The sequence below is a fragment of the Trachurus japonicus genome, chromosome 21, assembly GCF_045865225.1.
Source record: "Trachurus japonicus isolate A0001 chromosome 21, Traja_1.0".
NCBI classification, from domain to species: domain Eukaryota; kingdom Metazoa; phylum Chordata; class Actinopteri; order Carangiformes; family Carangidae; genus Trachurus; species Trachurus japonicus.
Genome location: NC_140927.1, coordinates 36,019,716 through 36,034,240, shown reverse-complemented (window position 1 = coordinate 36,034,240; position 14,525 = coordinate 36,019,716). Strand labels below are relative to the sequence as shown.

Sequence of the window (14,525 nt, the reverse complement as noted above, 5' to 3'; positions counted from 1 at the left end):
CCTCCACAGAACTTTACAGACCTTCACAGACCTTTAGAGACCTTTACAGACCCCCACAGACCTTTACAGACCTTTACAGATCTCCACAGACCTTTACAGACCTCCACAGACCTTTACAGACCTCCACAGACCTTTACAGACCTTTACAGACCTCCACAGACCTTTACAGACCTCCACAGACCTTTACAGACCTCCACAGACCTTTACAGACCTTCACAGACCTCCACAGACCTTTACAGACCTCTACAGACCTTTACATACCTTTGCAGACCTCCACAGACCTTTACAGATCTCCACAGACCTTTACAGACCTCCACAGACCTTTACAGACCTCCAAAGACCTTTACAGACCTTTACAGATCTCCACAGACCTTTACAGACCCCCACAGACCTTCACAGGCCTTTACAGACCTTCACAGACCTCCACAGACCTTTACAGACCTCTAGAGACCTTTACAGACCTCCACAGACCTTTACAGACCTCCACAGACCTTTACAGACCTCTACAGACCTTTACAGACCTCCACAGACCTTTACAGACCTTTAGCGACCTTCACAGACCTTTACAGACCTTTACAGACCTTTACAGACCTATGCCACCACTCCTGGTGACCAGAACCTGGACTCCTCAGACCAGGAGACCTCCGACCAGGTCTGATGGTCCTGCCCCCAGAGTGTCCTCATCCTCCACTTTATTTCCCACCCTCCATCCCTCTGTTTTCTCCCACCAGCGCTCTGTCCATCCTCTCTCTCTCTCTCTCTCTCTCTCTCTCTCTCTCTCTCTCTCTCTCTCTGTCAAACAGACCAAACTAAATGGAAACGTGTGAACTTCAGTCAGACACAGTAACTGGGAATTAACTGAACTCAGAGGAAGGAGGAGTGTGTGTGTGTGTGTGTGTGTGTGTGTGTGTGTGTGTGTGTGTGTGTGTGTGTGTGTGTGTGTTTACATCTGTGTGTGAGAGTGGGTTCTGGGTGTATGCCCTTACAAGGGCAGTCGAGTCACTTGTGATGTAACATGGACATTTTGAGTTGAGGTCTGTTTCCTCCCCCTCCTCCCAGATGTCGGGGGCGGAGCCTCGTGTTCCCGGGGCTTTAACTGAGCTCTGTTTATTCTCTCTCTCTGTCTCTCTGTCTCTCTCCCTCTCTCCATCTGTGTGTGCTCGGTCGGTCACCCAGCCCTGCAGCAGCAGCAGGAGGAGGAGGAGGAGGAGGAGGAAGAGGAGGCGGAGCCGCCGGTGGGAGCGCGGTGCTGAGGGGAGGAGTCGGAGGAGGAGGAGGCAGCAGCAGCGGCCGTGGTGTCAGTCGGCAGGAGGCCAACCAGGAGCAGCAGCAGGAGAACCAGCCGCTCCTGCACCTGCAGCCGGAGGAGACCGGGAGGAACCACCAGGACCGCCGCTGCCACTCAGCCACCTCCGCCACCACATCCACCGCCACATCCACATCCACATCCACTGCGCCCCGAGGCCTCCTGAAGCACCGCGTGGAGACCAGGGAGCGAGGAGAAGAGGAGCTGCGACAGAGGGAGGCGCAGCAGCTGGACTTCCGCTCGCTGCTGGGACGCCGAGCTCCTCACGCCGACACCGGCCAGCGAGACGAGCCGAGGGAGGCTCAGTGCCTCAGCACCGCCGCCGCCGCCACCGCCGAGCACCGCCAGATGGATTTTAAGGCCAACCTGAAGGGGGTGAAGCCCCGCGTGGAGGAGGAGCGCAAGGGGAACTCGCCGCAGCAGGTCGACTTCAGAGCCGTGCTGGGGAAGAAAGGCGCCGGCGCCGTTGCCGCTGCCGTCGCCACCGGCAACAACGGAGGGAACAAACCGGCAGAGACGCCACAAGGCAAGGGCAACGCCGCCGACTTCCGCTCCGTCCTCGCCAACAAGAAGAAGACGGGAACGCCAGAGAAGAACGGAGAGAACGGGAAGACGACGGTGAACAACTGTGTGGACGGAGGGAATAATGAGAAGAAGAGTGGAGGAGGAGGAGGAGGAGGAGGAGGAGGGAAGGTGCCGGAGTTTGTGGAGAAGCTGAGCGACCTGACGGTGCTGGACGGACAGAGGCTCCGCCTACAGTGTCGCCTCAACAACCACGCCGATGTTACCGTCACCTGGACGCTGGACGGGAAGGTCGTCAAGGCGTCCAAGTTCATCATCCTCGCCAACGAAGGTCAGAGGTCACACACACACACACACACACACACACACACACACACACACAAACACACAAAAACACAAACACACACACACTGTGTTGATGCAGAGTGAGAATAAAGTTGTGTGAGTTTGAAGTTTGGTGGAAGCAACTGGTGACAGAGAGTTTATTAATAGAAACAATAGAGACAGGATGTGTGTGTGACAGCACAAACACTGGTTCTGGTATTTCAAATGGGAACAGATCACTTTACTCACACACACACCCACCCACGCACACACACTTTACACACACACATGTGTACACACACACACACACACACACACACACACGGGTCCAGTTCACATCCAGAACCTGAATCTCCTCGGTTCACGTGACATTTAAACAGGTGATGGACGGTTTCTACAATATCGAACTGGAACTGGACCAGGACCTGGTTCTGGTTCTGGATCAGGAACTGGTTCTGGATCAGGACTGGGTTCTGAATCCAGATCTGTGAGTCTGAACAGAACCACGGTCCGGTCTGATGACGCTGAGTCTCTGCAGATGGAGGTTGTTGTTATGATGTTCAGGATCGTCAACACACAGAACCTGAACAGAACCGTTCTGATCCAGTCGTTCCTGGAGAAACATGGTCAGAGATTCGGACCAGGACCAGAACCAGAACCAGAACCAGAACCAGGATCAGGATTAGGACACTGATCTGAGACCTGCTGCTCGACAGAAAACTCGTAAAACACAAGGAGAGGTTCTATTCATCACGTCTCCACTGCTTGGTCCTGGTCCTGGTTCTGGTCCTGGTTCTGGTTCTTGTTCTCTCAAAGATAGAAACCCATCCTGGTTTCCTAACGTCTCCCAGTCTCAGTCCAGACCTGCTGCTGCTGAGTGTTTATGGACCAGTGAGGATTCCCTGTGTGTGTGTGTGTGTGTGTGTGTGTGTGTGTGTGTCAGACAGCAGTAATCTCCCTCCTGTTATTTCAGTCTGCAGGACGTTCCCTGATCCAGCTCAGTGTGTGTGTTAAAGGTCAGAGGTCACAGAGACAGAAGACAGCTGTGGGCTCACAGGACGGACACACACACACACACACACACACACACACACAGCTGATGGTGTTGATGTTGTTTAGCTCCGAGTGGATCCTGGTTATTGATGAGCTGCTAGCTGTCAGGTTGTGATTATCAATCAGAATATCGGCTACAAATCACTGATCATTTATTAAAATAAAGTCATCGACTCAGTTCTACTGTCTGTCTGCATGCAAAGATAAGCTAAGCTAAACCTGTGACACATAGGAAATCTAATGGTGTACTTGGAAGTCGGAAGTTTCTTTTTTCTTCTTTATTGAACATGTATGCACATTACAGACAGTTAGACAAGTACAGAACAGTATGGGACGAGGGGCAGCAGAACAAACTAACTAAGATGGGGTGGGATTGTGCTAAGTGGTGTTGAGCAGGCAGTTTGAGGGGTGTTGAACTTGTTGGGAGTAAAAGGAAGAAGAGAGGAGAAAAATATATATAAAAAAGAACAAGGGATCAATCAATCAATCAAAATAAACTTTAATGTCCCCGGAGGGAAATTTGTCTTGGACAATCAATGCTGTACATCCTGCAAGACAGATTTTAAAACCATACACCATTTCACATACTCATACACACAACCAGCAGAGATCACTTACAGACAGTACGACTAAGTTCACAGTTCATACAAAGTACTAATTAATTATTGCACTTTCTTGTATATTGCATCTTGCCTCGGTGTGTAGTGTAGTGTGTAGTGTAGTGTGTAGTAGTGCTTGGAGGCATCAGCTCTGGATGAATTGCATAAATGGGGATGAGGTGTTGTTATAGCAGGTGATATTGTCTTTTATGGTGAATGTGAAGTTTTTCCAGTCCAGATCTAAAGTGTTGGGTTGGCAGATTGTACCAACTTCTGTTCTGTCTTTCCAGTTGAGTAAGACTATGTTCTTGGCCATGGTTGTGTGGAGATCAGGATGAATGTTTGAAGATGTTTTGGGGTTGATAGAGAGGAGAGGTCACCGAGCAGGGTCGGAAGTTGGATTTCCTATTTGGAAAGTCGGAGGATCCTCAAGACCTCCGAGTTGACTGTCAAAATGGCCGAAACATTAATAGAAGCTCCTGTAACATTCAGTTTATTGAAACTTCTGACTAGTTTTGCTCCCAGCGTTTCCAGTGTCCCCAGTCTTCCCAATGCTCCTAGTGTTCCCAGTGCTCCTAGTGTTTCCAATGCTCCTAGTGTTCCCAGTGCTCCTAGTGTTCACAGTGCTCCTAGTGTTCCCAATGCTCCTAGTGTTTCCAGTGCTCCCAGTGCTCCTAGTGTTCCCAGTGCTTCTTGTGTTTCCAGTGCTCCTAGTGTTTCCAGTGCTCCTAGTGTTCCCAGTGCTCCTAGTGTTCCCAGTGCTCCTAGTGTTCCCAGTGCTCCTAGTGTTTCCAATGCTCCTAGTGTTTCCAATGCTCCTAGTGTTTCCAGTGCTCCCAGTGCTCTTAGTGTTTCCAATGCTCCTAGTGTTTCCAGTGCTCCCAGTGCTCCTAGTGTTCCCAGTGCTCCTAGTGTTTCCAGTGCTCCTAGCGTTTCCAGTATCCCCAGTCTTCCCAATGCTCCTAGTGTTCCCAGTGCTCCAAGTGTTCCCAGTGCTCCTAGTGTTCCCAATGCTCCTAGTATTCCCAGTGCTCCTAGTCTTCCCAATGCTCCTAGTGTTTCCAGTGCTCCTAATGTTTCCAGTGTCCCCAGTCTTCCCAGTGCTCCTAGTGTTCCCAGTGCTCCTAGTGTTCCCAGTGCTCCTAGTGTTTCCAGTGCTCCTAGTGTTTCCAGTGCTCCTAGCGTTTCCAGTGTCCCCAGTCTTCCCAGTGCTCCTAGTGTTTCCAGTGCTCCTAGTGTTTCCAGTGCTCCCAGTGCTCCTAGTGTTTCCAGTGCTTCCAGTGCTCCTAGTGTTTCCAGTGCTCCTAGTGTTTCCAGTGCTTCTAGTGTTTCCAGTGCTCCCAGTGCTCCTAGTGTTTCCAGTGCTCCTAGTGTTTCCAGTGCTCCCAGTGCTCCTAGTGTTTCCAGTGCTTCCAGTGCTCCTAGTGTTTCCAGTGCTCCTAGTCTTCCCAGTGCTCCTGGTGTTTCCAGTGCTCCTAGTGCTCGCAGTGTTGCCAGTGCTCCTAGCGTTTCCAGTGCCCCCAGTCTTCCCAGTGCTCCTAGTGTTCCCAGTGCTCCTAGTGTTTCCAGTGCTCCTAGCGTTTCCAGTATCCCCAGTCTTCCCAATGCTCCTAGTGTTCCCAGTGCTCCAAGTGTTCCCAGTGCTCCTAGTGTTCCCAATGCTCCTAGTATTCCCAGTGCTCCTAGTCTTCCCAATGCTCCTAGTGTTTCCAGTGCTCCTAATGTTTCCAGTGTCCCCAGTCTTCCCAGTGTTCCTAGTGTTCCCAGTGCTCCTAGTCTTCCCAGTGCTCCTTGTCTTCCCAATGCTCCTAGTTTTTCCATTGCTCCTATCATTTCCAGTGTCCCCAGTCTTCCCAATGCTCCTAGTGTTTCCAGTGCTCCTTGTGTTCCCAATGCTCCTAGTGTTCCCAATGCTCCTAGTGTTCCCAATGCTCCTAGTGTTTCCAGTGCTCCTTGTGTTCCCAATGCTCCTAGTGTTCCCAATGCTCCTAGTGTTTCCAGTGCTCCTAGTGTTTCCAGTGTCCCCAGTCTTCCCAATTCTCCTAGTGTTTCCAGTGCTCCTAGTGTTCCCATTGCTCCTAGTGTTTCCAGTGCTCCTAGTGTTTCCAGTGCTCCTAGTCTTCCCAATGCTCCTAGTGTTCCCAGTGCTCCTAGTGTTCCCAATGCTCCTAGTGTTTCCAGTGCTCCTAGTGTTTCCAGTGCTCCTAGTGTTCCCAATGCTCCTAGTGTTCCCAGTGCTCCTAGTGTTTCCAGTGTCCCCAGTCTTCCCAATGCTCCTAGTGTTTCCAGTGCTCCTAGTGTTCCCAGTGTTTCCAGTGTCCCCAGTGTTCCCAGTGCTCCTGGTGTTCCCAATGTCCCCAGTGCAGCAGCAGGAGCAGCAGCAGCTCGGCTCCCTGTCAGTAGCTCTGTTTACATGGACACAAATATTGGGAATAAAGGGCTGATCAGAATAAAAATGTGTCATGTAAACACGTCAGTTGGAAGATTCTGATGCGATTCTGCTCAATTGGAAAGTAATTGTGTTCCAATCCAGAGATCCTTATTCCGAACCGTGTCCATGTAAACACTTATTCCCATCGGCTCAGCAGCGGGTCAGTGACAGATGAGCATGCAGATTTCCGTCTTTGGGACTGAGCTGCAGTCCTCCAGGGAAACAGGACTGAAGGCAGAGTGAAGTCTGCCGGTATGGACACGCCCCCATGAGGAGCTGATAAAACATGAACCAATAGTATTAATGGGTCAAAGTTGTTGTTATCGTTAACAGTTAACAAGTAAACAAGGGGGGCGGGGCTTAGGACTTACTTCTCTTTTTCTGATGGTTGTGGAGGTGATTAACTAATCCTGCAATGTGATAAAAATGAAGAGGATAGTTCAGATCTGAGAGCAGGTCAGCGGTGTGGAGCTGGAGAATACTGTTCAGATGAATGACTGTGATGAGAAGTGGTACCGTTCACTAGAGCTGAATCCTCCTCCTGAGTCCTGACGTTAAAGGGATATTCCGGCGTAAATTTAACCCATGGTCCAACGCACCGTAACACCGAGTTAGACCCCACCTCGAGAGATGAAGTCTGCTAACCGCTAGCTTCTCTAGTTGTAGTAACTTTAGCAATGACCGCACCATAACAAACAGTGCAGTATACGGATCCACTAGCCACCGATCAAAAACCAACTTATAGCCACAAATAATGCTCAGAACAGCACAACAGTACAAACAGGGTCCCAGCACATAATACAAGGCATCAAACATTTCTTAGGTTAGCCTGGTTTCCACTGAAAAGAGACAAAAACAACTTACCCACTCTGCTCCAGTTATACGCTATGCAGCAACTTTCCGTGTCCAGCATAGAGTCCAGGCACTGACAACACACGTCCGAGGCCGACTGTTAGCATAAACATCTGGTTTCAGCATAAACATCTGGTTTCAGCGGCCACCGACAGTGACCACCAGACTGACCACTTGATTCCCCCAGGTCCAGCACATAGACTCCACCGGCTCTCTCCCTCTGTCACTTTTAGCCTCCATTTCCAGCACATAGTCTCCACCGCAGCTGCCCCTCTTTCACTTTACTCCTCCATTTCCTTCAGCTTGTCTTCAGTAAACTCGGTCTCAAACTGATAGTGGCGCCCATCGAAATGAAACCCTGAACCCTGTTTGTACTGTTGATGACGTTTGGTGCTGTTCTAAGCATTATTTGTGGCTATAAGTGGCTTTTTGATGTGCTATTTGTTATGGTGCAGTCATTGCTGAAGTTGCTACAACTAGAGAAGCTAGCAGTTAGCAGACTTCATCTCTCGGGGGGGGGGGGGGTCTAACTCGGTGTTACGGTGTGTTGGACCATGGGTTAAATTTACGCCGGAATATCCCTTTAAACTGTGTGAATTATTTCTGGATTGAGAAGGACAGAACAGCTCCGTCCGACTCATGGTGTCTAATCCTCTGTGTCTCTAACCCTCCTCTCCTCCATGTGCATTTGTTTCCAACAACGAAGCCAGTGAGAAATCAATCCATGGAGCGGTGGATAAGGTTATTTATCATCTACCATGTTACCATGTGTATATCTGTGTAGTCTCATCTGTCATCAACAAGAGATTACAGGTTACGGTGCGCGTTACGTTTGTGTTGTTGTTGTGTTGCAGGAGGCCTGTGTGTGTCTGACAGTGTGTTGTTGTGTTGTTGTGTTGCAGGAGGCCTGTGCTCTCTGACCATAGACAAAGCTCTGCCTGAGGACGAGGGACAGTACAAATGCAGAGCGGAAAGCTCAGCGGGAAAAACTGAATGCTGCTGTATGGTCCTAGTGGACGGTAAGACACACACACACACACACACACACACACACTCCTGCTGTGCCCAGTGTTCCCAGCGTTCCCAGTGTCCCCACTGTTCCGAGTGTCCCCAGTGCTCCTAGCGTTCCCAGTGTTTCCAGTGCTCCCAGCATTCCCAGTGTTCCCATTCCCCAGCGTTCACAGTGTCCCCAGCGTTCCCAGCATTCTCAGTGTCCTCAGTGCTCCCAGCGTTCCCGGTGTTCCCATCATCCCCAGCATTCCCAGTGTCCTCAGCATTCCCAGTGTCCCCAGCATTCCCAGTGTCCCCACTGTCCCCAGTGTTCCCAGTGTCCCCAGTGCAGCAGCAGGAGCAGCAGCAGCTCGGATCCCTGTCAGTAGCTCTGTTTACATGGACACAAATATTGGGAATAAAGGGCTGATCAGAATAAAAATGTGTCATGTAAACACGTCAGTTGGAAGATTCTGATGTGATTCTGCTCAATCGAAAAGAAATTGTGTTCCGATCGAGAGATCCTTATTCCGAACCGCGTCCATGTAAGTACTTATTCAGTGATAGATGAGCATGCAGATTTCCGTCTTTGGGACTGAGCTGCATCACTGGCTCATCCTGTCCGTCCTCCAGTGAAACATGACGGAAGGTACAGTGGAAGTCTGTGGACACGCCCCCATGAGGAGCTGATAAAACATGACCCAATAGAATTAATGGGTCAACTTATTGTTATTGTTAACGGTTAAACGGTTAATCATGTTCATCCCGAGCAGGGAAAAATCATGGATGGGAAACATTGAGCCACCTCCGCGTTTGTTGGTTTGTTTACAGCTCAGGAGGAAGTACAACTTCGTCTTCTGTGGTTGTTTTAGGGGAATCAGACGACTCTGCTCATGTCAACATGCGGCTATTTATTCTGAATAAAACTTGGTGCATGTTTACGCACCTCATGATCGGATTATTGATTTTGCGCCCATATAAACAGCAGATTCAGATTTTCCGATCCCTCAAGTTTTTAATCTGATTAAGAGATTTTGCGCATGTAAACACAACTTGTGTGTGTGTGTGTGTGCTCCCGTTTCCTGTAATTACAGCCAATCAGCGCAAACACAGAGTTTATCAGACTTCCTGCTGAAACACAGAGTTCATGTTGGCGAGCAGCCGGGGCTGATGGGAGTCTGATGTCTGCTGCAGCAGCCACCGGTCCTCATGTCGTCTGACAGATGGGACCAGATGGGACCAGATGGGAATGACTGGGAATCATGAATGGGTGGGAGGGAGACTAAAACAGAGTGCATGATGGGAAGCTGTACTGATGTTTCCAGATGTTCTGTCCTCTCTGACTCTCTGACTCTGTGTGTGTGTGTGTCTCTCGCCCTCCTGCAGACCCGGCAGAAAACTCTCCGGCCGACAAGAAGTCCAAGAAGTCTGCTCCGACCTCAGAGAGTGAGTTTCCAAAATATGCAGCAGCAGCAGCAGCTCGTTCCTTTTGTCCCAATAAGGAGCTGCAGGCTGGAAGCACTGGTTCCCACACACACACACACACACACACAGAGGTTTCTATTTAAAGTGTGTGTGTGTGTGTGTGTGATTGGAAACATTGGTGTGTACATCACTGTCGGATTATTGTTCCTGCTCCTTCAGCTCCGTCCTCTCCAGTCGGACTACATTTCCCATCAGCCCTGCTGCTTCCTGACAGAACATGTCTCTGCTCTGTGTGTGCGTCAGCTGACAATGTGTGTGTGGTTGTGTGTGTGTGAATTCGACACAACAGAGTTCTGACTTTATGATCACTCACTTCTTCTTCTTCTTCTTCTTCTTCTTCTTCTCATCAAGTTCTTCTTCCTCTACTCCTTCATCTTCTTCTACTTCTTCTACTTTGTCTTCGTTTCCGTCTTCCTCTACTTCTATTTCTTCTTCATCATCTACTTTGTCTTATCATGTTCTTCTCCTTCCTCTTGTTCGTTTTCTTCTACTTCTACTTCGTCTTCTTCTGCATCTTCTTCTTCTACTTTGACTTCTTCGTCTTCTTGTACTTCTTCTTCAACTTCTTCTACTCTTCGTTTTCGTCTTCCTCTACTTCTATTTCTTCTTCTACTTCGTCTTATCATGTTCTTCTTCTTCCTCTACTTAATACTTCGTTTTCTTCTTGTTAGCAGCACGGTCCAGTTTCCTGCTCCAGATGGTTTTATATCAGCGGCTAACATTAGCATTAGCATGTTAACTCCAGCCTCTGAAGCTCACAGTGAGCTAACGGAATAGTTAGCTAGTTTCACTATTAGCTCACCTCACTCTTTAGTTAATGTAATAGTTAGCTCACATTATAGTTAGCTCACCTCACAGTTAGCTCACAAGTTAGCTCACATTATAGTTAGCTCATGTCACAGTTTGCTAATGTAACAGTTAGCTCGGATGTAGCCGTCCGTCACTGAGCGGTTGCTTCTGTCGTGTCTGGTCAACACGTTGTTTCTCGTCAGTAACAGGGAGACGAGTCTGTTTCTGAACCAGTGATGAAACCTTCCAGTGTCACATTAATAACATGGTAATAACAGAGAGTGAGAGGGACTGTGAGGCGTTCGAGGACCAGCGACAGAGCAGGAGAGTCGAGTCGCTCCGTGTCTCAGCGGGGAGGAGGAGGACGTGGGGACACTGAGGCTCGTCTCTGCAGCCTGAAGCAGCAGATGTGAGCTGACAGCGCAGGAATGAGGGGGGAGGATGTTCAGCTCCTCTCCTCTCCTTCCTTTTAAGGCCTGGTTTCCCCGACTCGGCCTCTCAGACCTCGTCTCACTTCACACCACAGATTAAACCTCTGCTGCTGCTGCACCACTTCTCCTTTTAAGACGCTGCTCGTCCTCGTCTCTCTCCGTCCAACAACATGGACACGGAGATGGAGACGAGACGAGACGGGAACATCGCCTCCCTGTGATCACATGGTGTGTTAGCCTGTTAGCATGCTAACCTCAGCAGAGGCTCATGGGAAACTGATCTGTTTGGTTCAGGGACCACCATGAACTTCTGACCCCAGCAGGTCCAGATGTGAAGATGGATCCAGGTCCAGTCTTGTCCTTTCCATTAGAAATACTGACAACCTGGACTCACTGTTGAGTGGTGTCACTGCTTTGATCTGGACCAAGACCAGAACTAGGATAAGGACCAGGACCAGGACCAGGTCCAGGACCAGGAGATCAAGATTCAAGATCAAGATCAAGATCAAGATTCTTTATTTGTCACATGCATAGTTGAAGTGTACACTTACAACAAGCAGTGAAATGAAATCCTGACTACACACCCCCGGATTGTGCTGTCCCTCGAATAAAAACATGTTAAAAGAAATTAAGTAAATATAAATAACAAACTTAAAATATAGACAAGGTTAGAAAATAATTTCATTAGTGCAGCAAGTAGGCATTTCAGTATAAAAACATCCAAGTTTAAAATGCAGATCTCAGTATAAAAACACCCAAGTTTAAAAAGCAGATCAAGTGCAAACCAAAAGGCATAAAGTGCAAAAGGCAAAAGGGTTAGAGAGATAGAGAGATGCTCATGGCATGTTCTGATTCAGGAGCCTGACAGCTTGTGGATAGAAACTTCTTTTCAGTCTCTCTGTCTTTGCTGCAATGCTCCTGAACCTCCTGCCTGATTTCAAGAGCTCAGGACCAGGCTTGTGTCTGATTTGACAGTTTGTCGCTGTAGTTCACATGATCTCCACAGAGACACTTGAACGCCTCAGTAACAGCGGTGAGACCAAACAAGCGAACCCTGGTCCGCCTGAAAACCTGGTCTGGTTTCACTTGCTAGTGACCCGTGGTGCGGTTTATCTGCCGTGTGGACGCTCACCGGACCAAATGTAGAAAGTGTCCCGATACTCTACTAGTGCATCTGTAACGTCAGCAACACAAACACCTGGTAGCACGCCATCGACCGTGTTTTTCTCCGGTGCCGTTTTCCTTTTCATTCATGATCGGCATCTGTCCTGGTCGTTATCCTGTGACTGACGGCTCAGGCGACCAATCGGAGCGCAGGGTGACGGTGAGGTGACACAGAGTGACAGCAGCTAAAGCTACGAGCTAATCCCCCCCAGCTCGCCACACGCCACAAATCAAACGCTTCAAGCTCCGAGCACATAGTTGGTGTTGATCCAGACACACACACACACACACACAGTGACAGAGTTCATCTCATGTCCACAACTCTGAGTGACAGTGAACTCCTCCTCCTCCTCCTCCTTGCTGCTCCCAGTGCATGCTGGGAAGTCTGATATGACCACAGGTTACCTGCTCCTCGGTCCTCCTCCTGGACCAGGATCAGGACCAGAGGACCAGGACCAGAGGATTCAAATTCAAATTCAAATGTATTTATATAGCACCATATCATGCAGAAGCAGTTCAGAGTGCTTTACGTAGAGATAGGACAACATATTAAAAAGTAAACAGCAATAGATACTAAGATACACAGAAGTTCATACACACAAAGACATTTAAGGAAATGCACAGCTAAACAGAAAAGTCTTAAGTTTGGCTTTGAAGGAGCACAACGTCGGAGCATTTCTGAGATCATGTGGTAGACTCTCTCTACTCTTTAGGTGCATAGATGCTGAAGGCCATGTAACCTGATTTGGTAAAGGGAGAACATGGAGGAGATCTTCTCTACTCTGTGACCTGAGCAGTCCACCAGGATTGTGAGCTGATAACAGGTCTGATGGGTATTGTGGAGTGAAAGTTGCGGAGGATTGGAGTTACGTGGTCTGATTTTTTTTGTCATGGTTAGAACCCGTGCAGCTGAATTTTGGATAAGTTGTAATCTGTGGATTGTTTTGATTGGAAGACCCATAAACAGAGAGTTATAGTAATCAAGCCGGCTCATGACAAAAGCATGCATACGTTTTTCTGAATCGGACTGGGGGAGAAAGCCTCTAATCCTTGAGATATTTCTGAGTTGAAAAAAGGCAACTCTAGTGATGTTGCTGATATGGCTTTTAAAAAACAGAGATCTCCATCCATGAGAACACCTAAGGATCAGGACCAGAGGATCAGACCAGTCTGTTTGTCTCCACTGGGACCTTTATCTGGACGAGGACCTCAATATGGACATGGAGATGGATCTGGATCTGGACAAAAATGCATTTTCTAAAACGTGGAACCCTGGTCCAGGAGGAGGTCTGGATCTGGATCTAGATCAGAGTGTCAGGGTGATTGATCTGTAATGATCGATCAGTTGGTGATTGATCGCAACAGGCATCAGTTGTTTTCTGTCAGTTTCTCTGAAAGCAGAAGGAAAAACTCATGTTTATACTTCCAGTGGGGGCGGGGTGTGCGTGTGTGTGTGTCTGTGTGTGTGTTCAGTTTCTTCTTCTGCAGAATAAATAAGAACCTCCAGCAGCTACTTCCTGTGTCTGAGCAGCTATTTTTAGTTTGTCCATATATGGTCATGAGAGACGCTCTCCATCCACGCGAGTCCTCACTCTGCTTCACATTCTTCTGCTTCACACACACACACACACACACACACACACACACACACACACACACACACACACACACACACACACACACACACACACACACAGGACCAGCTGACTGTGTGTTTATCTCCACCAGGTGAAGCCAGGATAAAGAAACCAACCGCCAAGACCCCGCCCAAACAAGGTGACACACTCACCTGTCTGCTCTCTGTACTGTATTGGTTCTGATGTTTTCCTGATTATTGATTATTGATTATTGATTATTGATGATTGGTGTTTGCGGGCAGCTCTGCCTCCTCAGATCCTGCAATTTCCAGAAGACATGAAGATCCTGGCTGGAGAGAAGGTGGAGATCCTCTGCAAGTTCTCTGGAGCTCCGCCCATCAGCTGCACCTGGCTCAAGTTCAGGAAACCAGTAAGATATATATACTGTATATATACAGTATATACACACACACACACACACACACACACAGAGGCTGGAGTTAATGGTTACAGTAATAATAGTAGTTCATGGTTGTGTATTCCTCCATATCCTACCTGTACCATAAGTACCAACAACGGTATTAGGTGGAAGGTGACAGTGATACTCCTCAAGCCCCATTCATACCCTACGGTAAAAACAGATACAGACCCTTTTTGTCCGTATCCAGAAGTCATTTCATCCGTCAGTGGATCGGTTGCCTCTGAGCTTACGAATCCGGAGTGCTCCGGACAAAACGGAGCAATACCACCGGAAATCAGGGTGGCAGTATAGAGTCAGAAGTCAAACCATTGTGAAAATCGACGAAGAATAGAGTACAACACTGGACGTTTAAAAATGGCGCAAAATTTGGAGGAGAAAATATGTGAGTTAGTGAAAGGAATTATCCAATATGATTCCACAGTGCCGTGTAAACAGCTCTGTCATTTATGACACAACACTGCCCTCTAGAGGATAAGTTGTGTTGTCCATAAAACCGCTGAAACCGGATGGAGGTACAGTAT

The 14,525-nt window shown here is 48.5% G+C and overlaps 1 protein-coding gene across 4 annotated transcripts in view; it reads left to right on the top strand.

The window, feature by feature from the left end:
* The window catches only part of LOC146965728 (myosin light chain kinase, smooth muscle-like), a 56,657-nt gene that overhangs the window by 27,266 nt on the left and 14,866 nt on the right, over positions 1–14,525 (top strand). For all 4 annotated transcript variants that reach the window (XM_085766174.1, XM_085766172.1, XM_085766173.1 and 1 more), the window contains 5 exons: positions 1,177–2,159; positions 7,990–8,106; positions 9,464–9,523; positions 13,675–13,722; positions 13,826–13,953. In XM_085766174.1, the coding sequence (XP_085622300.1) occupies positions 1,177–2,159; positions 7,990–8,106; positions 9,464–9,523; positions 13,675–13,722; positions 13,826–13,953 (1,336 nt within the window). The remainder of the gene's footprint in view (positions 1–1,176; positions 2,160–7,989; positions 8,107–9,463; positions 9,524–13,674; positions 13,723–13,825; positions 13,954–14,525) is intronic.